Source organism: Dendrobates tinctorius, unplaced genomic scaffold (genome assembly GCF_039654945.1).
Source record: "Dendrobates tinctorius isolate UK_male_01 unplaced genomic scaffold, ASM3965494v1 ptg000016l, whole genome shotgun sequence".
NCBI lineage: Eukaryota > Metazoa > Chordata > Amphibia > Anura > Dendrobatidae > Dendrobates > Dendrobates tinctorius.
The window spans coordinates 48090674-48114780 of record NW_027361684.1 but is presented as its reverse complement, the minus strand read 5'-3'; the positions used below and the strand labels follow the sequence as shown (position 1 = coordinate 48114780).

The 24107-nt window shown below is 43.9% G+C and overlaps 1 protein-coding gene across 2 annotated transcripts in view; it reads right to left on the bottom strand.

Annotated features, from left to right (window-relative positions):
* Positions 1-1075: 1075 nt before the first annotated feature.
* Positions 1076-24107, bottom strand: part of PRDX4 (peroxiredoxin 4) — a 30735-nt gene continuing 7703 nt past the window's right edge. Inside the window, exons 3-8 of one of the 2 annotated variants that reach the window (XM_073565831.1) lie at positions 21601-21717; positions 20596-20718; positions 9420-9550; positions 3335-3369; positions 3058-3104; positions 1076-1210 (exon numbers count right to left, since the gene is read on the bottom strand). In XM_073565831.1, the coding sequence (XP_073421932.1) occupies positions 1207-1210; positions 3058-3104; positions 3335-3369; positions 9420-9550; positions 20596-20718; positions 21601-21717 (457 nt within the window). In that variant the 3' untranslated portion in view covers positions 1076-1206. The remainder of the gene's footprint in view (positions 1211-3057; positions 3105-3334; positions 3370-9419; positions 9551-20595; positions 20719-21600; positions 21718-24107) is intronic. The other variant, XM_073565830.1, reaches the window with a different exon arrangement.

Here is a 24107-nt window from a genome sequence, read left to right as displayed (position 1 = left end):
AATAAAGGCTGAACATTTTTTGCAGATGTGCATATCCTCTCTTTTTTGCATTTAGACATTTCTGTGGGTCAGAAGTATTGGAGTATCACTCCTGTTGAAGACAGGTGTTTATAAATTAAGTACAGTAAAGATTTTCCATTTTCATATTCTCCAGATTTACTTACTCCAAGCTTCATGTCACTATTTTCTGAGTTGACAGAATTTGCAGAAATACCTTACAGTTAGTGATTAGTTACCCCTCTCTCTCTGCACTCCAACAGCCTCCCGCACTGTGCGTGGGCTAGTAAATAACTTAGCGTGCGCCTACAGAGAAATCTCCTTTAGAAACAGAGCTGACCGTTTCCTTATGTGCAAGTCACGATCTTCAGCGGTAACTTATCTGTATATCTGTAGTGTTGACAGCTCCATCCAATCAACTAGTTCAGGAGCCTCACTTCCACCAATAGTATGACAGCACTACTCTGTGACGGTGCACATTTAGAGATCTTTTTTTTTTTTTTTTTGGGGGGGGGGGGGGGGACGACGACCATGTAGACACCAAGTTAGATCGATTAATTATTCTGACAGCCATGTAACTCACAAGGATCACAACAGAATGTTCGGCCTCGCCAGAACTTGCCAGCTGCATAGAAATACATGCTGTCTCACTCGGAAGAGCCGCCGGCCAGTGCGAGCATTGCGTTGCAATCCTTATTTCAGTTACACGGCTGCCTGACCTTTCCTTTGGATGAAGGTGTTACAAAGTATTTAGAGTTTATGATATCACTTGAGAATATTTGGTACAGCCATTGGTAAAGGACTCGACAAGTTATATTTGCATGTTTTACAGAAGCTTTCATTCTTTCTTCACACAGTGAATAGAGTGTTGAGCAGCACTTCTTGAAAGCAGTATAGAGGATTGTGGGGTGTGGGGGTGACCACTCTACATATGTTCAACCTGGGACTGAAGAACTACTGAAGGACATTACCCTTTGTTACTGCTGGACTACCGTTAGCAGGGAAAGAGTAGAAAGACAGATGTTTGTATAGGAATGTTAGAAGTCCGTAATATCTATATTTAAATAACACACAAGAGTAAGAAAATTCACAGAATTTTAATGAATGTAATCAACCAGCTTTAAACACTTACTGATCTATGTATAGTCTAAAACTATAAACATCAGTGTTGCTTGTCAAAATATTTCAATTTTCCCTCTGGGTCAGGAATTATCTATAAAAGAAAAAAAGATATCATCATTAAAAATGTTTCCTTCAGTGCACTAAAAAAAAAAAAAAAAAAAAAAACACATACACACACCACACAAAGTCAAGGTATAGAACTGTCACAGATTCCGGACTTCAAAAGTCGCCTAGAAAATTCACGGGAATAATTATAAAGGTTGTGCAAGCAAGGAGTCCCACAAATCTGTTAGGCTAGTTTCACACTAGCGTTTATTCCACGCAGCGCACGGCGCCGCTAAGCCCCGCCCCCTGCCCGCCCCATCTGGTCATCGCCGCCTACTATCGCACATGGACGCTTGCGATCTGCGCACCCTATCTTTAGCATAGTGTGCGCAGATCGTGCGCTGGCCGTGCGCTAGTAGGATTTTGGCGTGCGCTGCGCACTTTTGAAGGTGCGCCCGTGTGCACCGAACACAGCATGTTGCATTTCACCGCACCTTCAAAAGTGCTAAAGATAGGGTGTGCAGATCGCAAGCATCCATGTGCGATAGTAGGCGGCGATGACCGGATGGGGCGGGCAGGGAGTCGGCAGGGGGCGGGGCTTAGCGCACCGTGTGGAATAAACGCTAGTGTGAAACTAGCCTTAGTTGCAGAAATTTTAGCATATTTCTCCCTGGCTGAACTGGTCTACAGGAAGAATCACACCAACTCTTTCCTTATTGTGAGAAGCTTATGGAAGGCTGCCTAAAATAAGTGACGAAATTTAAACATTTTAAAAAAAAAGGGGTTGTCCAGCCACAGGAAAGTTTTTGAACATTCAGCTACTTGTCAATCCAAGTAGTCTTAACATGCCAGCAGGTATGCAATTCTCACACTTTGTCCAGGGTCCCATTAGCGTATGGCATCTGATGATTCTCTCATGCAAGAGCATCGTATGCGATATGCTAACGGCACTCAGCGTCTGCTCTGCAGCGAGCGCGGGCCGAGAGTCAGTGCTCTGATCCTTTCGCATGATAGGAACGGAGAACAGTTGCGGAAGAGACGGAGAAAGTAATTTCTCCATCTACTCTTCTTCTGGTGTCAGCAGGAATCGCACTGCACTTGGATATCACTCGAGTGCAGTGCGATGTTTCACACGCACCCATAAACTTACATGGGTGTGTGCACAATCACAGCATGCTGCGATTGTTCTCGCATGTCGAATTGGCATGAAAAAATAATTGCAGATGTAAGCTGCAACATGGAGATACATCGGATTGAACTCGCCCCAATTTTTTTTTTTTTAAATTGGATTACAATTGTCCCATTGCATCGCAAGTGGGAATGACCCCTTTCAGTCATGCTGGCTACAGTCTCGTTTTTTTTTTGTAACAGAATGTATAAAGCTAGTTGACAAATGACCACAAGTATGCAAAAATCAGAATGACGAGCAAAGTCAAATTTTAACTGTGTATATTGCTGTTAAGATTTTGCAAGATGTAGCAATTGATGAAAATTTCCTCAGGGTTGGCAATCCCTTTAAAAAGGTAGTGCACGTAAGCTGAGCCACTGGGCATGTGATGGTAGATTTATTTAAGGCTATATTTTTAATTTAACATTCTTGAGATACAGAATACATTAGCATTTCTAAACTGACCCAAAAATAATCATAGTACATAAAAAGTGGGAAAAACAGAATGTGGTTAAGGTACTTCTGATTTTTCTGTAAGTTGGGAAAAGCTGCCAGCTACAATCCTATAAAGACCATTTACAGACCAGTTTATGCCAAAAGATACTCTTGGCAAGTATTAATCCCCCATGAACGCAACATATGCCATGTGCACCACACTGACAGTCAAGTAAAATAGAAATGCAGGTAGAGCCTAAAATTAACTAAAAGTGTAGAAGTTTACTTACAGTTCCTGTCTTGGCCACCAAGCTTTCATAGCATCATCAGGTCTGATCTAAGTTAACCAAATAAACGTGGCACTGAGACGGAATTTTATAAGTGCTATGCACACAGACCAAAGTAACTGTCGAATACAAGCGTGGCTGGCAAAGCATTTCATAGGTTTGAGGCAGAAAGGTAGAAGGCTGCTACTATTACTGTTCTGGATATGCAGCATGGCTAAAGTTTAGTAAGATTCAATGTATTATTTAAAAGTTCCACTGAAGAGTTGTGTACGGTACTTACAGTCTCACTACCAGGCTTCCACCCCGCAGGACATACTAAAAAAAAAAAAATATATATATACCTCAGTAAATTAAACATTAGCGTACAATGATTAAATACATATCTGACCAGAATAAATGCTTAAGGCTGGAGTCACACACAACGATTAAAATACGGTCCGATTTTAACGGTCCGAAATCGCACAAAGGTATCTTAACCAGTGATCCGTTTTTGATGCGATTTTTCTTCATTGATGCGATTTTAATCGCATGTAAGGATCCTTTTGACATCCGTCTGGCGAGATTTTTTTGCAGGATAGCTAAATGGACATATAATGGAGCCAAGTGACAGGTTTCCGCACACAAACGAATTAATAGATCTAGACACATTAAATACACACATATATATTATACATGTCATAGAGACACATTTATTATTATATATATATATATATACCGGGTGAGTCATAAAGGACGGACGTTTTTAAACTAATCATAAAATCGTTAAATATTTATTAAATATAAATGTATTCACAGATTTGGTTACGTATACTAATAGCATTTGACAAATTCAAGTGTGGAAAACAACATCTGCCATGTGGTGGCCATTATCAGTGATGCATTTCCAAAGGCGTTCTTGGAAGTTGGCATCAACACGTTCCAACACAACTCTGTCAATTTGGGCAACTTCCACTCGAATAGCTTCCTTCAGTTCTTGTAATGATCGAGGCTTAAGCTTGTATACACGTGATTTGAGGTGACCCCATAAGTAATAATCGCACATGGACAGGTCTGGGGACCTAGGAGGCCAATTAATATCGCCAAACCTGGAAATGATGCGACCAGGGAAGAGAGGGCGAAGAACGTTCATTGTTGCTCCGGCTGTGTGGGCCGTTGCCCCATCTTGTTGAAACCACACACTAGAGATGAGGATATGTTGCCGTCGTAACTCAGGAACAAAGAAGTTATTTATCATGGCGATATAACGTTGTGAGTTCACGGTAACAGTATTGCCATTATCGCCTTCGAAAAAGTACGGACCGATCACGCCATATTTGCCCATAGCGCACCACACCGTTACCTTAGGGCTGTGCAGCGGTACATGCCGTTCGTGGAGCCCCCGGTGGTCGTTTGTTCATTAGTGTACCTCGTGTACGGAGTGCTTCAACCCAACGTAGGATAGTGTTACGAGCGGGAACAGCTTGATTTCTGTGAATATTGAAATGACGCCGAAACTCACGCTGAACGGCTGTGATACACTCATTATTCTTGACAAAACTGTCGTACGCAAAAACGCGATGTTCTATCGTCCACAGCACCATAGCTTAAACTGAAACTAAAATAAAAACAATGCTTTCACCTCACAAACATAACCCCGCCTCCCGCACATCTCTACCTCCACCTGGTGGTGAGTTATAGTTATTCATTGCAGTATAGCCACTGAAACATTTGCCGGCTTTTATATAATCATTCTCCTGGCCGACATGAAATGACACATGGTTTACATATAGTTAACCATTTCATTTCATGTTTTTTTTTTATGTCTATCACTATTAATTATATGAGGGTTTGTGGGTAAAATTTTGGAGTTTTAGGGGTTCATTTAAGGGGTTAATTCGTTGTATTAAATTGCGGGGACTCCCTGCAGCCTCAGTGACGTCAGTGGGAGTCCCAGCAATTTAATACAACGAATTAACCCCTTAAATGAACCCCTAAAACTCCAAAATTTTACACACAAACCCTCATATAATTAATAGTGATAGACAAAAAAAAAAAAACATGAAATGAAATGGTTAACTATATGTAAACCATGTGTCATTTCATGTCGGCCAGGAGAATGATTATATAAAAGCCGGCAAATGTTTCAGCGGCTATTCTGCAATGAAGAACTGTATGAATTAGAAATATATATATATATATATATATATATATCTATATATATATATATATATATATATCTCTATGACATGTCTAAAATATATATGTGTGTCTAGATCTATTAATTCGTTTCTTTATTTAACCGGTCACTGTGATTGTACTGTATTTGAAAAAAAAAATTGCCGCCTTTTGGTGCGATTTTACCGCAACTCACACATCGGGTCCGTTTGCAATCCAATTTTTTATCGCCCCCATAGACTTGCATTGTCGAATCCGATCCGAAAATCGGTGACAATCGCAGCATGCTGCGATTGTCTCAGTCCGAGGATCGTATACGAAAAAAAAAAAATTATCGCTTGATGGGAGCTGCCCCATAGAATAACATTGGGACGAATGCAATGCGATTTTTTATCGCATTGCATTCGTCCGTTTTAATCGCTAGTGTGACCCCGGCCTAACATTCATAAACACACGGTCTGAGCTTAGTCGAATGAGCAGTGCATCTGACTCTTGAGGTCTGCGGTCACATGAAAAGATCGGCCAGATCGTTTCCATGCAGAGCACATTTGTAGGTCAAGTCCAAACAAGACATTACTCCTGCACAACAGGTGACTTCTTTGGTCCTTCTGATGAGGTTGCCTTGGTGGCATGGCTGGAGAAATACAATCTATTCAAAAATATATTCTTACACTAAGAACCAATATTAACAATTAAAATAAATAAATCTCTTAGCAACTGCTGAATCTTTAAAGGAAAACTGTCACCCCCCTGGCAAGATTTTACCTACTAATATGGGCATACAGGTAATAGAATGGTTGAAATAGTCATAACTGAACGCCCATATCTGCAGTCTTGATTTGCAGAAATTGCCTTTTATTAGTTTATGATAAGTTCTTCCAGGCTCCAGGGTGTGCGGTGCCTGAAAGATAATTCTGCTTCCAATCTTCGTTTGCATACCACCCTCCTCCCATCAGCGTCACTGATGAGTATTGCTGGCCTCGGGATCCCGCATCCTTTAAGGGTATGTGCACACGCTGCGGATTCCGCTGCGGAACGCAGCGGTTTTGGCTGCTGCGGACCCGCAGCAGCTTTAGCTGCGGTGTACAGTACCATTCAAATGAATGGGAAAAAAAAAACGCTGTGCTGACGTTGCGGAAAAATCCGTGCGGATTTGCTGCAGTTTTGGAACCGCAGAAAGAATTGACATGTCAATTCTTTCTGCGGAATCCGCAGCGGGTTCCTATCTCCACCATTGTGGAGATGGTGAATCCGCAGGACCAAACTGCAGATAATCCGCAGGTCTTTTGACCTGCGGATTATCTGCGGTTTTTGCAAAATCGCAGCGGATTCCGCAGCGTCTACTCTGCACACACCCTTATTGTGCGATTAGGAGTACATTTTCCACCCTGCTGTGGGCATTGGCTTTATTGCTCTCCTGCAAGTCACTGCCTCTTCAGTATGCAGTAGCTACTTCTTCCAGGCACCGCACAACTCGGAGCCTGGAAGAACGCATTAGAATAAAAGACGATTTCTGCACATCAAGAACGCAGATATGGGCATACGGGTAAGACTATTTTAACCATTCTATCATGTGTATGCCCATATTAGTAGGCAAAAACATCCCAGGGGGTGACTTAAGGGAATATATCTTGAATCGAAAACCGACATTACATTCTAGTTTAAAGATTCATGATAATTTGCCTGGTCATAAATGTAGGAAAAAAATGTTTTCCAGTTGAGTACAAACTGGCAGTGGATGTTTATTTTAATAAGCCTCCATTATCCACACCAGTACACTTTTGCACTTCTTTCACATGTTGTTCTTGTTGTACATCAGGATTTTTTATATGCTTTTGTTACAGTCTCCAAATCAAGAGTAGGTCGTTTAGTTTCTAGCCAGAATGAAAATGGAAGAGTTTTCTTATAGACTATAGGACTTTATATCCCAGATGTTCTTAAGAGGAATGTGTCATCCCATAAAAAAAAATAAAATAAATATGAAGTACGGTATTGCTTAGAGACTACAATTTTTATTAGAATTAAAAAAAATGTTATCCAGTTTTGAGGCGTTCAGCTTTTAACCCCATCATGACCTTTGATGTACTTGTGCCTTTGATGCAGTTTCGCACACTGAGAAAGCATCTTACCCCGCACATGACAGTTGATTTAATCAGCTATCATGTGCCTCTAGTAGCCTCGAGTGGATCATTCCACACTCCATCAGCACACCAGTACTGTGATCATGAAAATAAAAATGTTCAAATCATCCCTTTTGGGTCATTCAATATAAAAGAACTTAAAAATAAAAAAAAATTAAAAAAACCCACACACAAATGTTCTCTGCATTTGTAAAAGTCCGATCAAAAAAATAAAATTAATCCGATTAGTAAAATGCGCAATGTAAAAAAAAAAAAAAAAAAAATTAAAATGACAATTCTTTTTGCATCTACCCCAAAATGGCATTATTAAAAATGTCAGCTCAGGGTGTAAAAATAAGCCCATATACAGCACCATATCTACAGTAAATAAGGTATGAGGCAGAATAGAATGAATGGTGTCAAACGTACAACTCATCACACAAAAAAACCAGGTCCGCATACAGCTATATCTATATATCCAAGTCATGAAGGGGGTCGAGCTGTGACCTGTAGTAACTGTTAATAGGGCATGGTTTCTTTTATCTGAATAAGGTGGTAGACCTGGATACACAGCTGCTGGACCCGGATTTTAATTCAACAGCCTTTACCTTGTAAACGAAAGAAGAACATTTAACCACTTAATGTCCAATGACAGACACAGTCCGTCATCAGACATTTCCCCTGCTTTGATGAGGGCTCCGGCGCTGAGCCCGCATCAAAGCCGGGACATGTCAGCTGTTATGAACAGCTGACATGTGCCCGCAATAGGCGCGAGCGGAATCGCCGTCCGCCCGCTCCTATTAACTAGTTAAATGCCACTGTCAAAGCTGACAGCGGGCATTTAAATAGCATTTCCGGCCGCCGGGCCGGAAATGACCTCATCGCCGACCCCCGTCACGTGATCAGGGGTCGGCGTCATGTTGCCTGGACAACCAGAGGTCTCTATGAGACCTCTATGGTTGTTCCAGGCATATGGCTTTCAGCACCACCCGGTGGTCGGCACTGAAAGCACAGCAGTAAATATGCTACATATGGGCGATCTGCTCATCGCCCATATGTAGCAGAGCCAATCGGGTTGCGCAAGCTTCTAGCCTCCTATGGAGGCTATTGAAGCATGCCAAAAGTAAAAAAATAAAAAATGTTTAAAAATAAAAAAAAAATTAAAAAAAACCTAAAAGTTCAAATCACCCCCCTTTCGCCCCAATCAAAATAAAACAGTAAAAAAAAAAATCACACATATTAGGTATCGCCGCGTTCAGAATCGCCCGATCTATCAATAAAAAAAAAAGCATTAACCCGATCGCTAAACGGCGTAGCGAGAAAAAAAATTCAAAACGCCAGAATTACGTTTTTTTGGTCACCAAGACATTGCATTAAAATGCAATAACGGGCGATCAAAAGAACGTATCTGCACAAAAGTGGTATCATTAAAAACGTCAGTCCGGCACGGAAAAAATAAGCCCTCACCCGACCCCAGATCATGAAAAATGGAGCCCAAACGGTCTCGGAAAATTGCGCAAATTTTTTTTTTTTTAGCAAACTTTGGAATTTTTTTTCACCACTTAGATAAAAGAGGACATAGACAAGTTTGGTGTCTATGAACTCGTAATGACCTGGAGAATCATAATGGCAGGTCAGATTTAGCATCTAGTGAACCTAATAAAAAAGCCAAGCAAAAAACAAGTGTGGGATTGCCCTTTTTTTGCAATTTCACCGCACTTGGAATTTTTTTCCCGTTTTCGAGTACACGATATGGTAAAACCAATGATGTCATTTAAAAGTACAACTCGTCCCGCAAAAAATAAGCCCTCACATGGCCATATAAACGGAAAAATACAAAAGTTTTGGCTCTGGAAAGAAGGGGAGGGAAAAATGAAAATGTAAAACCAAAAATACCCCTGGTTGTTAAGGGGTTAAACTTGACTCATTACTAGTGATGTTCACAACTTCACATGTAATGGGTATTATTTTCCCCCCCAGAGGTACAAGCAGTGAACTGAACTCAGCACAACCAGGAATCAACAATTTAATATCCAAACACCAACTGCCAGTCCATCAGGTACATCAGACATGGATAGAACCTTTGCTTACCTTCTCCATGCTTGTCTGTATATTGGAATGCTTGAACTAAACGAAGTGTTTCATCAACAGATCGTCCAACAGGAAGGTCATTCATCGTAATCTGACGAAGAACTCCCTTATCATCAATGATAAAAAGGCCTCTGTTATATAAATGGAAAAAAAAGTCATTTCTAGGGATGTGTTTAAAATGTATGCATTAGGTGGAGACTAAGGCAGGACATAACATTTGTAGTGCACAGATAAAGACATGCTATCTCAGTTTTCTATGTTAGTAAATTTGAGCTGTGTTCTCTCAGTTATGAATAACAGGATTTTTAGTTGCTTACCGTAAAATCTGTTTCTCTGAGCCTTCATTGGGGGACACAGAAACCATGGGTGTATGCTGCTGCCACTAGGAGGCTGACACTATGCAGAAAAAAAGTTAGCTCCTCCTCCGCAGTGTACACCCCACCGACAGGAAGTAGGATGCTCAGTTAGTGAGAAAGCAGTAGGAGAAGCAATCTATAAACGAGATCAAAACCACAGAAAACACATATCCATACTGTAACAATATTATACAGTAAACCGTGCTGTTCAACTTGGGAGGGTGCTGTGTCCCCCAATGAAGGCTCAGAGAAACAGATTTTACGGTAAGCAACTAAAAATCCTGTTTTCTCTATCGCTTCATTGGGGGACACAGAAACCATGGGACGTCCCACAGCAGTCCTCAAGGGGAGGGAACAGCCAACAACCCCAATCGGGACGAGGAAGTCACCCTCGTCACCTGCAAGGTCTTTTCACCCCGACCGGCACTTGCAGAGGTGCCAGAAGAAGGCCCAAAGAGTACCGCCAGGAGGACACACTGCCCGGCCAGTGTGCGTCGTACTGAAAGGAACGCAGTCGTTCCTGAGCCGGAAACCTTACTAATGTCGACCAGATTCCGCGAGAAGACGCTGACCTGGAGGCCAGAGGACCTCAATACTTCAAGCCGGAGCTTGATAAGTACCGTTGCTGTGGCCAGGTAGCCTGGTGAGAGAGCGCCACAAAGGAAAAGTTCGAGGTGGACGAAAGAAAGGGAATTTAGAGTGATGTAGAGTGGACCCTTGTTCCACAGGAAGTGTACCACAGCAGCTATAGAGTCTGAGGCCCTAGGAGTGGTGGAGAACCTGAAAGGGAAGGCTACCAACTGAAAAGGAAAATGAACCCGTCCGTTGCAAAAGCAGATATCGGCAAAGTCCTGAAGAAATCAGGACCTGGATAAGAACTCCATGGAAAAATCATGCGATTCACAGGAGGCAAATGCTGAACTAAGAAGAATGTTTTCCTGAGAACAAGGATGGACTCAATCCTTGATCCCGAAAAGTCATGCTGAGGAAAAAGCGCTGAACGACGAGGTTCAGCCTGAGGAAGGAGAGCGCTTGTCCTTCCTGTGACCTCCAATAATTTAGCGTACTGGAGCCACACGGAAGGAACGGGACGCTGGTGAGGGACTTTTTGGAAAGAATTTCGCTCGTGAAACAGAAAACCAAATGAACCCCTAGATGGGAACGATGAGGCGAAAACTCATGTTTCCTGCAAGAGAAAATTTTGGACAGTGAGGACGGCCAAATTTTTCGACCGGTCCCCAGCAAGAATGCTCTGATGAGCAAGCTAGACCACGTGTCTATAGAACTTTGTAGCACGGGTGGAGACTAAGGCAGGACACGATATAGCGGCGGATGGTTTCAAGGTTGACCTTGCCAACTACTGTGTGAATTTTCCGTTGGAATCTCTGAGGTATGCACTTCTGGGAGCGGAAGGCCGTAGAAGTGGGAGACTTGGAACCGGAGGGTTCGTAGTCGCAGAAGTAGTCTAATTTACGAAGGGCTCGGGAGGAAAGTGATATACTAAGGCGCCCTCTTGTTTGGAAACGGCTGAAGGCCGTTCTGCGAGAAAATGACAAGACCTGAGAACAGGCCACTGAGAACCTGCGAAAGAGCCGAACACTGAAAACGTACTGAATGGAACCAGGGGATAATCTGGAACTCATCGCCGCAATGTAGGCTCAGGATGGCTATGAAAGACAACTGATTTGCTCGACTAACGAGGTAGAACGCAGACTACTGGATGACTTTGAGATCAAAAGGAAGATAAACCCAGCATACCGGGATGAAGGTGGATATGGAAATAAATAGTGTAGCTGGACTTAGAAAAGTGATTAGTCGAGCCAGGAAAGTCCATGAAAAACATGGATTATGTCAACTGTAAGGAAAGTTGGGTCTAGGTAAATCAAATAGACACCAAAAGACAACTAGGCTGACAAAGGGCAGGTCAATCTGTATGAAGATGTAAACAACCGAATCCATCCTGGACCCTCTGGAGCAGGGAGGAGATTACGGTGTGTAGACCCGCTAGCCTAAGTCTAAGACAACAGGATAACAGTGAAAAGATACAATACTAGCCGAAGGAAGAAACGCGTTATCACCACACTCATCCTTGGATCAAAGACTGGAGCAGCCTTCTACTCCGGTCGATGCTTGCGCAGAGTTAGATCCCACTACTGTCTGAGGTGGGATACTTTTCCCGGTCACGGTCAGAAGTCACAAGTCTGAGCTGCTGGAGGCTTTACTCGGTGTCTGTAAGAAAGAATAGATAAGTTACGACAGATAAGGAGCTTAGGTATTGTGGTAGCTCGAAGGCCGTTAGAGCAGGCTAGAAGTTATAAACTACTGTTTGCCAAACATTAAAGATAGGCAGAACACACAGACAGTAAAGATAGCTTCTGGACAGTACAGTAACTGATCAGAAGATGGCAAAAAAAAACTCACACTAAAGGCCCTTTTACATTTAGCGATGCACCAGCGATCCGACCAGCGATCCGACCCGGTCAGGATCGCTGGTGCATCGCTAAATGATCGCTACTGAGCTTTCATACAGAAAAACCTCACAGCGATGCAGCAGCGACGCAGCGCACGATACTCACCTTTCCCACACAGCGATCCTGACGTCCTCCCGCCCGCCTCCACGCGTCGCTCGTCTCACAGCAGGAAGCCCCAGCAGGGTGCGGCCGACGAGAAATGGAGCCGCGCGATCAGCGATAGACAGCGGGGGAGCCGGTCGGAGGCAAGTATCACACATAGCAATATCGCTAGCAATATCGCTATAACGTCACAAAATCAGTGACGTTTTAGCGATATTGCTAGCGATATCACTATGTGTAAAACCCCCTTTAGGGTACAGAGCATGCCGCATTAAAACCACGGCCATCCGTACCTGACACTAGAGAGTCTGACCCACCTGAAGGTGGAGTATCCAGTTATGTTGCTACCAAGATCCGCTCTGTGGGACAGAGATCCGTTCTGTTTGGACATGGTAGTGCTTACGTTTAACTGTTAACAAGCCACAGATGTTATTGACAATGAAATATGTAGCTGAGAGGTGTCTTTGACTCACCTGAAAGCGGCTTGTAACCGCAGCTGTAGCCCGCCATGAGCAATAAATGCCGGGACCTTACCTCGTGTGGCGATTAGGCGGGAGCTTAGGCAAAGGCTAGAGCGTCTGGCTCACCTGAATACGGTACAGAACACCAGTACCACTGAAGCAGTCAACCCCAGACACATCTCCACAGTAATACGGCCATTTGAACTACTGTACCTGGTAGGTGATGCATTTGCAGCCTGGATAGCGGATATAGCCCACCTGCAATCGGCTATAAGTATCCTGTGAACAAATCAGCGTGGAGAAAACCCGGAGAAGAGTATAGGAGACCGCCATTTCTGAGTTGCGGAGCGGTCTAGGCCTGGATACCTGATGACATTAGGCAGAATAACGGCTTGTGTGTTGCGGTCTAGGTCTGGGTACCTGACGGCATTAGGCCAAATAACTGCTTCTGTGCTGCGGTCTAGGTCTGGGTACCTGACGGCATTAGGCAGAATAATGGCTTCTGTGCTGCGGTCTAGGTCTGAATACCTGACAACATTAGACAGAATAACGGCTTCTGTGTTGCGATCTAGGTCTGGGTACCTGACGGCATTAGGCAGAATAACGACTTCTGTGTTGCGGTCTAGGTCTGGATACCTGGCGACGTCAGATAGAATAATGGCTTCACGTGTTGTAAGCCGTGCCACGAAGTCTGTAGTAAAGTAGATTCTGTCCAGTCAATTCTTCTGACGGTAGAACAGTAGGCCTCGGATCAGAAAGAGACTAAACACTACTCTCTGTTGTGCGCCATGGTTCCAACTTCTGGACCAGCGAGTTGTGGTCAGGTTCTTTATCCGCTGAGCCACAGCAGACAATTGCCAGGTAACACGGACTTCTATCTAGCTAGAAATCCGGCCCAACCCTGGAGACGTGAAGAGATAGAAGCAGCTCCTCATTCTGCTTATAACAGTATTAATCCAGCGTCTGGAGGGGGCTGCAGAAAAATGAAGGGCGAGAGACTGTGAGCAGTAGATATGGGAGCAGTTGCTATGCCAGGACCCCAACTTCATTATGTGAAGCAAAGGTTGAGACTTGCTCTGCTGAAAATCAAGGCACCTATCTGTAATGGCCGAAAACACAACAATCGTGTGAAAAATCAGATCTCCGCCAGACATACTGATGCACTAGAGACTGCGCGGCAGAAGATTACAATTACGCCAGTAAAATACACGACTCTAGAGTACTATTACGTCAGTGACTGTACGGCTCCAAAGACTGTACGACTGGGTCAACTGGGGGCTCCTGGACGATGCGAGAGGACCACAGTGGAGGAAGAGGAATTACACATGAGAACAATCCCACTAAGCGCTGCCAGAAGGTTAGGGGACAGGAGAGCCGAGGAGGGAGTCAGTCTGCAGTGCAGCTACTTACAGCAGATGTCCTATAGGAGACATCATGGCTCTAGAGAGAGACAGGCAGGTCCCATAGATGGATGTGGCTCGTCTGTACCCCAGCCGGAAAATGGCATCTGTTAGAAGAAGCAGGGCAGAACGCGCGCGCTGTGAGGACGGCCAGAACACCGGGAAGCCCGGTCTCAGCTAAACGCGGAGCCCGGAGGAGCAATATGGCGGCGGCTCCAGCCCACAGAGGAGGCTGAGGGTAGTGGGTGCAGCCTGACGCCACACAGGAAGAGGAGATAAAGAGACACAGGCGGGAAAAAAGCCCGCCCGGAGCCGAGAGGAAGGGGGACGGCGTCAGCGCTGTAACTAGGCCCAAGATGAAGCCGGGACCTAGATTACAGCCAGCGGCCGGCGGTGCGGGAGGGGGGCCCACGGAGGTCATAAAATAGCGCCAAACGGGTCCCCACAGTGGCGCCAGGGTGCTAAAAGTGGCGCAAACAAAGCGCCATAATGCCCCTTAGACAGGCTGCAAGGGGGCACAAAGAATAGGAATCCTCTGTGTGCCAAAACCCCTCTCTTCCGCAAAGGATCTGCAAGGCAGTGCAGAGGCCCCAGGAACCAGCCGGAAGGTATGAACTGTGCTAGCCGCCCAAACCACACTCTCTTTGAATAAAGGGTTTTTTTGATTTTTTTTCCCCCTCCTCTCTTTCTTCTACCTTTCCTGTTTTCTTCTCCTCTTCAGCACCTGGGTGGAAAGAGGGAAAGTACCTCCTCAATCACGAAATCGGACGTCCAGAATCCATGTTGCAGGACGTCCGTGTCTCCTTGACCGACAGGCTCTGGTGGGCGAGCGGGTGGGAGATGTAGGCAGGACCAGGTATTCTCTCTCTTGCGGATCCCCTAAACACGCGTCTGTGTTAGGGATTTTGGGGTCCTGCCGTCCAGACATATGAGGATACGGGGTGGCAGTACACGCCGTATTCATAGTCTGTGTGGGAGTACAGTATTGACCATTCACACTGTATCCCTCCGTAAACCTGAAAAGAAACGACGCACATTAGGTAGATAAGGGTCTAGTGAAAGACCCGTGTCCACCTCCTACTGACACTAAGCTAAAACTGAGCATCCTACTTCCTGTCGGTGGGGTGTACACTGAGGAGGAGGAGCTAACTTTTTTCTGCATAGTGTCAGCCTCCTAGTGGCAGCAGCATACACCCATGGTTTCTGTGTCCCCCAATGAAGCGATAGAGAAACAGATATTATCATTTTGCACCATCCTTTTATAAATCATCCTATATAAATGAGTAGTAAAATTACAATACCGTTGAAGAGTTACTAAGCAAAGCTAGTGAGAACTTTGGCTTATTACATAAAAGACAGCTATAGGCTGTGCGCAAAATAAGTGTTGAATTTTTTGCACCTCACTAGACTAGTTCCTGTGCAAGGAACTGCTCTGCAGCTTTACTAGGGTGATACAGTTTTCAATGCAAGGCTATAAGACCCAGTATGAATCTCAAAAGATTAACCCCTTCCTGACATCCGACGTACTATCCCGTCCACGGTACCCGGGCCCGTATGACCGTGGACGGGATAGTACGTCTACCGCGATCAGCGGCGCCCACGTGGTGAGCGCCGCTGATCGCGGCCAGGTGTCAGCTGATCACAGCTGACACCCGGCACAATGTGTCAGGGGCGGTCACCGACCGCCCCCGACACGTTAACCCCTTGCACACCGCGATCAAACACGATCGCGGTGTACCGTGGGTTAAATGGAAGCATCGGCAGGGAGGGGGCTCCCTCCGTGCTTCCCTGAGCCCCCCACGGCAGCGCAATGTGCAGCGCTGCTGCGGGTGGCTCCTTTCCTCCAGGCCCCCGAATCCAAGATGGCGACGGGGGCCTGAGGAAGCTGGCTTCCTCAGTGCCTGCAAAGCGCAGGCATGAGGAAGCCTTCTGCAGTGCCTGTGTCAGATCGCTGATCTGTCACAGTGATCTGTGATGTGACAGATCAGCGATCTGTCACAGGACAGTGATGTCCCACCTGGGACTATTTAATAAAGTAAAAAAAAAAAAAAAAAAGTGTAAAAAAAAAAAAAAAAAAAAAAAAAAAAAAAAATCGCCAAATATATTAGAAAAAAAAAAAAAATTCCCCCAATAAATCCATTTTTTGGAAATAATAAAAAAAAAAAAAAAACACAATAAAAGTACACATATTAGGTATCGCCGCGTCCCTAACGACCCGCCCTATAAAACCGTCCCATTAGTTAACCCCTTTAGCGAACCCCTTAAAAAATAAAAAGAAAAAACGAAGCAAAAAATAATGATTTATTATCATACCGCCAAACAAAAAGTGTAATAACGCGCGATCAAAAACACGCATATAAATATCCATGGTACCGCTGAAAACGTCATCTTGTCCCGCAAAAAACGAGCCGCCACACCGCGTCATCAGCGAAAAAATAAAAAAAAAGTTATAGCTCGCAGAATAAAGCGATGCAAAAATAATTATTTTTTATATAAAATAGTTTTCATTGCATAAAACCGACAAAAACATAAAAAAAGACCTAAATGAGGTATCGCTGTAACCGTACTGACCCGAAGAATAAAACCGCTTTATCAATTTTACCGCACGCGGAACGGTGTAAACGCACCCCCCCAAAAGAAATTCATGAAACGCTGGTTTTTGATCATTCTGCGTCCCAAAAATCGGAATAAAAAGCGATCAAAAAATTCCACGTGCCCGAAAATGGTACCAATAAAAACGTCAACTCGTCCCGCAAAAAATAAGACCTCACATGACTCAGTGGGTCTAAATACGGAAAAATTATAGCTCTCAATATGTGGTGATGCAAAAACTATTTTTACAATAAAAAGCGTCTTTTAGCGTGCGACAGCCGCCAAACATAAAAACCGCCATAAATAGTAAATCAAACCCCCCGTTATCACCCCCTTAGTTAGGGAAAAATAATAAAATAAAAAAATTTTATTTATTTCCATTTTTCCATTAGGGTTAGGGTTAGGGCTAGGGGTGTGTTGGGGTAGGGTTAGGGCTAGGGTTAGGGTTAGGGCTAGGGTTAGGGCTAGGGCTAGGGCTAGGGGCGTGTTGGGGTTCGGGTTGGAGTTAGAATTGGGGCTTTCCACTGTTTGGGCACATCAGGGGCTCTCCAAATGCAACATGGCGTCTGATCTCAATTCCAGCCAATTCTGAGTTGAAAAAGTCAAATGGTGCTCCTTCCCTTCCAAGCTCTGCTATGCGCCCAAACAGTGTTTTACCCCCACATGTAGGGTATCAGCCTACTCAGGACAAATTGCAAAACAATTTTTGGGGTCCAATTTCTCCTGTTACCCTTAGGAAAATAAAAAATTGGGGGCAAAAATATCATTTTTGTGGAAAAAAATGATTTTTTTATTTTCACGTCCGAGTGTTATAAACTTCTGTGAAGCACTTGGGGGTTCAAAGTGCTCACCACACATCTAGATAAGTTCCGTGGGGGGTCTAGTGTCCAAAATGGGGTCACTTGTGGGGAGTTTCAATAGTTTAGGTACATCAGGGGCTCTCCAAACGCACATGACACCCGCAGACCATTCCATCAAAGTCTGCATTCCAAAACGTCACTGCTTCCCTTCCGAGCCCCGACGTGTGTCCATACAGTAGTTTTCTCCCACATATGGGGTGTCAGCGTACTCAGGACAAATTGGACAACAACTTTTGGGGGTCCAATTTCTCCTGTTACCCTTGGGAAAATGAAAAAATTGGGGACTAATTGATCATGTTTGTGGAAAAAAATACGATTTTTTTATTTTCATGCCCGGGCATTATAAACTTCTGTGAAGCCCTTGGGGGTTCAAAGCGCTCACCACACATCTAGATAAGTTCCTTAGGGGGTCTCGTTTCCAAAATGGGGTCACTTGTGGGGGTTTCCACTGTTTAGGTACATTAGGGGTTCTCCAAAGGCAACATGACACCCGCAGACCATTCCATCAAAGTCTGCATTCCAAAACGTCACTACTTCCCTTCCGAGCCCCGACGTGTGCCCATACAGTAGTTTTCTCCCACATATGGGGTATCAGCATACTCAGGACAAATTGGACAACAACTTTTGGGGTCCAATTTCTCCTGGTACCCTTGGGAAAATAAAAAAATGGTGACTAAAAGATCATGTTTGTGGAAAAAAATACGAATTTTTTATTTTCACGCCCGGGCGTTGTAAAATTCTGTGAAGCACTGGGGGGGTCAAAGTGCTCACCACACATCTAGATAAGTTCCTTAGGGGGTCTAGTTTCCAAAATGGTGTCATTTGTGGGGGGGTTCCACTGTTTTGGTACATCAGGAGTTTTCCAAACGCGACATGGTGTCCGATCTCAATTCCAGCCAAAAACGTCAAATGGCGCTGCTTCCCTTCCGAGCTCTGCCATGCGCCCAAATAGTGGTTTACCCCCACATGTGGGGTATCAGCGTACTCAGGACAAATTTCACAATAACTTTTAGGGTCCTGTTACCCTTGGAAAATTAAGAATTGAGGGTGAAAAGATCATTTTTGTGGAAAAAATATGATTTTTTAATTGTATGGCTTTATGTTATAAACTTCTGTGAAGCCCATGGGGGTTCAAAGTTCTCACCACACATCTAGATAAGTTCCTTAGGGGGTCATTTGTGGGGGGTTTCCACAGTTTTGGTACATCAGGGGTTTTCCAAACGCGACATGGTGTCCGATCTCAATTCCAGCCAAAAACGTCAAATGGCGCTGCTTCCCTTCAGAGCTCTGCCATGCGCCCAAATAGTGGTTTACCCCCACATGTGGGGTATCAGCGTACTCAGGACAAATTGCACAATAACTTTTAGGGTCCTGTTACCCTTGGGAAAATACAAATTGGGGTGAAAAGATCATTTTTGTGGAAAAAATATGATTTTTTAATTGTACCGCTGTACGTTATAAACTTCTGTAAAGCCCTTGTGGGTTCAAAGTTCTCACCACATATCTAGATAAGTTCCTTGGGGGGTCTAGTTTCCAAAATGGGGTCACTTGTAGGGGGTTTCCACTGTTTAGGTACATCAGGGACTCTCCAAACGTGACATGGCGTCCAATCTGAATTCCAGCCAATTTTGCATTGAAAAAGTCAAACGGCGCTCCTTCCATTCTGAGCTCTGCCATGCGCCGAAACAGTCGTTCCCCCCCACATATCAGGTATCTGCGTACTCAGGACAAATTGCACAATAACTTTTGCAGTTCAATTTCTCCTGTTACCCTTGGTAAAATAAAAAAAATTGAACCTGAAATATTTTTTTTTATGAAAAATAGTTAGATGTTCATTTTTTTTTAAATATTCAAAAAAATTCCTGTGACGCACCTAAAGGGTTAATAAACTTCTTGAATGTGGTTTTGAGCACCTTAAGGGGTGCAGTTTTTAGAATGGTGTCACTTTTGGGTATTTTCTATCATATAGACCCCTCAAAGTGGCTTCAAATGTGATGTGGTCCTAAAAATAAAATGGTGTTGTAAAAATGAGAAATCGCTGGTCAACTTTTAACCCTTATAACTTCCTAACAAAAAAAAAAATTTTGGTTCCAAAATTGTGCTGATGTAAAGTAAACATGTGGGAAATGTTAGTTATCAAGTTTTTTGTGTGCCGTATCTCTGTGATTTAAGGGCAAAAAAATTCAAAGTTGGAAAATTGCGAAATTTTCGCCAAATTTCCGTTTTTCTCACAAATAAACGCAAGTTATTTGAATGAAATTTTACCACTAACATGAAGTACAATATGTCACGAGAAAACAATGTCAGAATCACCGGGATCCATGGAAGCGTTCCAGAGTTATGACCTCATAAAGGTACAGTGGTCAGAATTGTAAAAATTGGCCCGGTCATGAACGTGCAAACCACCCTTGGGGGTGAAGGGGTTAAAATAAGAAAAAAGTTCCAGTTCATACAAATCACTTTACAAGCGTGCCATCAGGTCAGTTGGGACAGAAAAGGACCATAATGGTGTAGGAGATAATAGAAAGCCATGATCAATAACTATTCTAATCTGCTCACACACCATTACATGGTTAGGGTGGAATTAAAATTTTGATGAGACTTCTTTAATAAGTGTGGTGCATGTAATGCGTGCTAGAAATCTGGATCAATTTGAGACAATTCTGGTATATTTTCGTTGGCAAATCTGCAATAAAGTGTAAAAATCCGTGGACAGAGCAGTGACCCAAAGAATACTACACTATCAAAGTTCACAAAAAGAAAAAACACACACACACACACACACACACACTTTAACCTATGGGTGGAGCCGATTTGCCTTATAATTTATGGCACTTTTTGGTGCAAATTTGTCCAGCGCCATGAGGTCGCACTCATTACACTAAACTGGAAATTTTATTTGGAAGCTGTTGAAGATAACTAATGTACACAAACCTGAGTGTATGACCTTGGTCCTCCAGATACACGCCATAGTCTTTTGAAATCTGATGTGTCAAATCAGAAAGGAGAGGAATTTTCATTGGCCCAAGCCCACCTTGCTTCCGAGGCGTATTAATCCTGTGATTATTAAAGATGTTGTAAATTGTACCTTTTTTTTTTATGTCCATTTAGCATTTATTGATATTTTGCAACAATTTGTATGCCTTATTTCAAATAACAGTTAAAGGCAACAAGGTAAAAAGCATTACAATTCGTGATGAGCGAGTGTGCTCGTTACGAGTTTTCCAAGCATGCTCGGGTGATCTCCAAGTATCTTGGGCGTGCTCGTAGATTAGGTTTGTGTCTCCGCAGCTGCACAATATACTTGTAGAACACCCGAGCATGGTCGGAAAACTCTAGTAACGAGCACACTCACTCATCACTAATTACAATCATGCCTGCCTTACTGGAAGCACAACTTCAGGGAGAAAACAAACATCTATCCTCCCTGCAGCTGCTAGCTTGCAGTCATCTATAAGGCACCACTAACTACATGCTGAGCACAGCTGTAATCTTTACTTTATTACCCCTCACATTGACAACCTACTCCACAGTGTAGCTGGTTATCAAGGTGCCAGGGAGTGATTAAAGCTACCTTGACCATGAAGAGAACGGTAACCGATAGCTCCCTACACTACCCAGATGACTGGAAGAGAGGGGTAGCAGGGAGAATACAAGTTCATTTTCTCCCTGTAGCTATAATACAAGGCATGATTTTAACATTATTTACCTGCAGACTGACATAGTATCTGCCAGTCGATAGTGCTCAACCACCCCACCTAACAAAACTAAATATGTAGTCAAAAATAAGTATAAATTTATATTTAAAAAAAAATCCATTCTGTCATGTGTATTGCATGCTCTGTACAGCAGTTTACTATATCTTACATTTATGGTTCTGGCATTTTAGTTTACATAGTTCCCACTGGCAACATACAATTATTTCATAGTGATACAAACCATGCCAAGTGTGTGAATTGGGAGTCCACGGAGCAGGCCACTACCTCAGTATTAATTGATCTAAATTCTTCTATGCGGTCTCCAAAAGCAATAATTTCAGTCGGGCAAACAAACGTGCTAAAAACAAAACAGAATTAAAATGTTGGTAACAGCTTTAACATATCCTATTCTTAAACAGAAATGTAATGCAATATACTCATTTTCTTGTTGATTAAAAAAATAAGTCTCTAGCCATCTATTGAAAAGACTACAATATCAAAATCAAATACTAGTTTGTTTTCTGTCTTTTTAAATAAACTGGGTTGCACTTCCCTTTCCCAGGTTCACCAGCGAGTCTCGGGTGCACTGCTCCCAGTGTCTGGCTGCTGTAAACTCTGCAGCCAGTCTTTCCCAATGTAGATGGCATACCCTAGTCCGAGCAGCTGAGCGTACCGATTGTCTGCCTTTCTGTTGATGTAACGTCAGCGCCACAGTCAGTGCCAGAAACTGGCACTAGTGAAGGAGACTCACCAATGGACCCAGGAAAGCAGAGTACAGCATCTGGTGCTATTGTTTTAACAAACTTCAGCCAGGTGCTGCACATTAGCAGAAAAGGAATAACTACTTTACCTTATAACATAGGATCTGACTCACTAAGATCTTTCATGCTGGCCACAAAAGTTTGAAGGAGGAAGTGTGAGCATTTGGTTTGTTTACTATAATAAAGCGTCAAATGACAAAGCAACTAAGTGCTCCTGGTAAATGGCTAAAAAGGAGAAGAGTTGTGACCAGAAAAAGGTATACTAGAAGTACATAAGCCAGAGAGAGGCCAACTTTCTGGGCATCTTTTGGGCAAATGGGTCTAGTGATTGGTTTCAAAATTTGTGTTCAGGACTTTTCCCTACCCATACAGCAAAAGGACATTGCTAAATTCAGTGTGAAAAGTATCCTTAAGCCCCCCCATACAGAGTTAAGTCACCCAAACCCTCAGACTGTAGCTTATCGAATGTGTATGGAGGGACTTCTGACTTCCTCCAACAGATGGTAGGGAAAGAAGACTTGGTTCGTTGAATTTCCATGACCGATCATTTTTTTTTTTTCAGGCACCAAAATAAGGTGCTGCCCGAGTCTGGTAGAGACTCTCAGCGCACGAGAACGCTTCGTGAAGACAGTCTGTCCAGTGTATGTGAGAGTTGGGGAAGATAGCGGTTGGCAAAACTGTTATATGCATCATCAAAATTAGGAACAAGGCAGAGCTGGCCAAAGATAAGCAGAAGGGTCACACTGACTGAGGAGCTAGTTACACAATATTACAACTTTATACGTAATTTAGCTCCTAAGCGACCGCCGTTATGCAGTTTAGACGGCGGTAGTTAAGGATACTTATTCCTCAGAGCCGCGACTCCAGTGGTCATGGCTTGACGGAAATCTAGTTTTTGATGAGTACAAGTAGTGATTGACAGGTTGGATCAGTGGACATGTTGTAAAGAAACAGCTTATTATGTCTTATTAGACAGAACTACTAGGGATGAGTGAGCGGAGGTCGGATGGGGTATCTTGGGGGTGCTCTAATAATATGTTTGAGTCCATGCGGCTGCATCTTTTGCAGCTGTTAAGACAGCGGCAACACATGCGGGGATCATCTAACAGGCAATCCTCACGTGTTGTGGTTTTCTAACAGCCGCAAATCATTCAGCCGCAGGGACTCAAACATATTATTTGAGCACACACACGATACTCAGATAACATGTTCGCGCATCCAGTCCATCCTTAACTCTGCCGCCCGACTAATTCATCTCTCTCCTCGCTACTCCTCCGCAAATCTCTTCACTGGCTCCCATTCCCTCAGCGTATCCAGTTAAAATTACTAATACTGACCTACAAGGCCATCTATAAAGGTACTGTCACACTTAGCGATGTACCAGCGATCCCGACCAGCGATATGACGCGGTCAGGATCGCTGGTACATCGCTAAGTGGTCGCTAGTGAGCTGCCACACAGGCAGATCTCACCAGCGACATCGCTGGGGACGGGGGTCGCTACTTACCTGTCACACTAGGCGACCCTGCGTCCTCCCGCCCGGCTCCACGCGTCGCTCGTCTCTCCACAGGGAGCGCCGCAGGAAGCTGACGACGAGAAACAGTCCTGGACGTTCTCGCGCGATCAGCGATAACCAGCGGGGGAGCGGGTCGGAGGTAAGTATCAGACACAGCGATATCGTTAGCAATATCGCTATAACGTCACAAGTTATAGCGATATTGCTAGCGATATCGCTTAGTGTGACATGCCCTTAACCTGTCTCCCCCATAAGTCTCTGAATTAATCTCCCGATTCCTTCCCTCACGTAATCTCCGGTCCTCCCAAGACCTCCTTCTCTCCTCCACACTTATTCGCTCCTCACCCAACCGCCTCCAAGACTTCTCCCGAATAGCCCCTATGCTCTGGAATTCTTTGCCCCAACAAGTCCGACTATCAACCACATTTGGATCCTTCAGACAGAACCTGAAAACCCACCTCTCCAAGAAAGC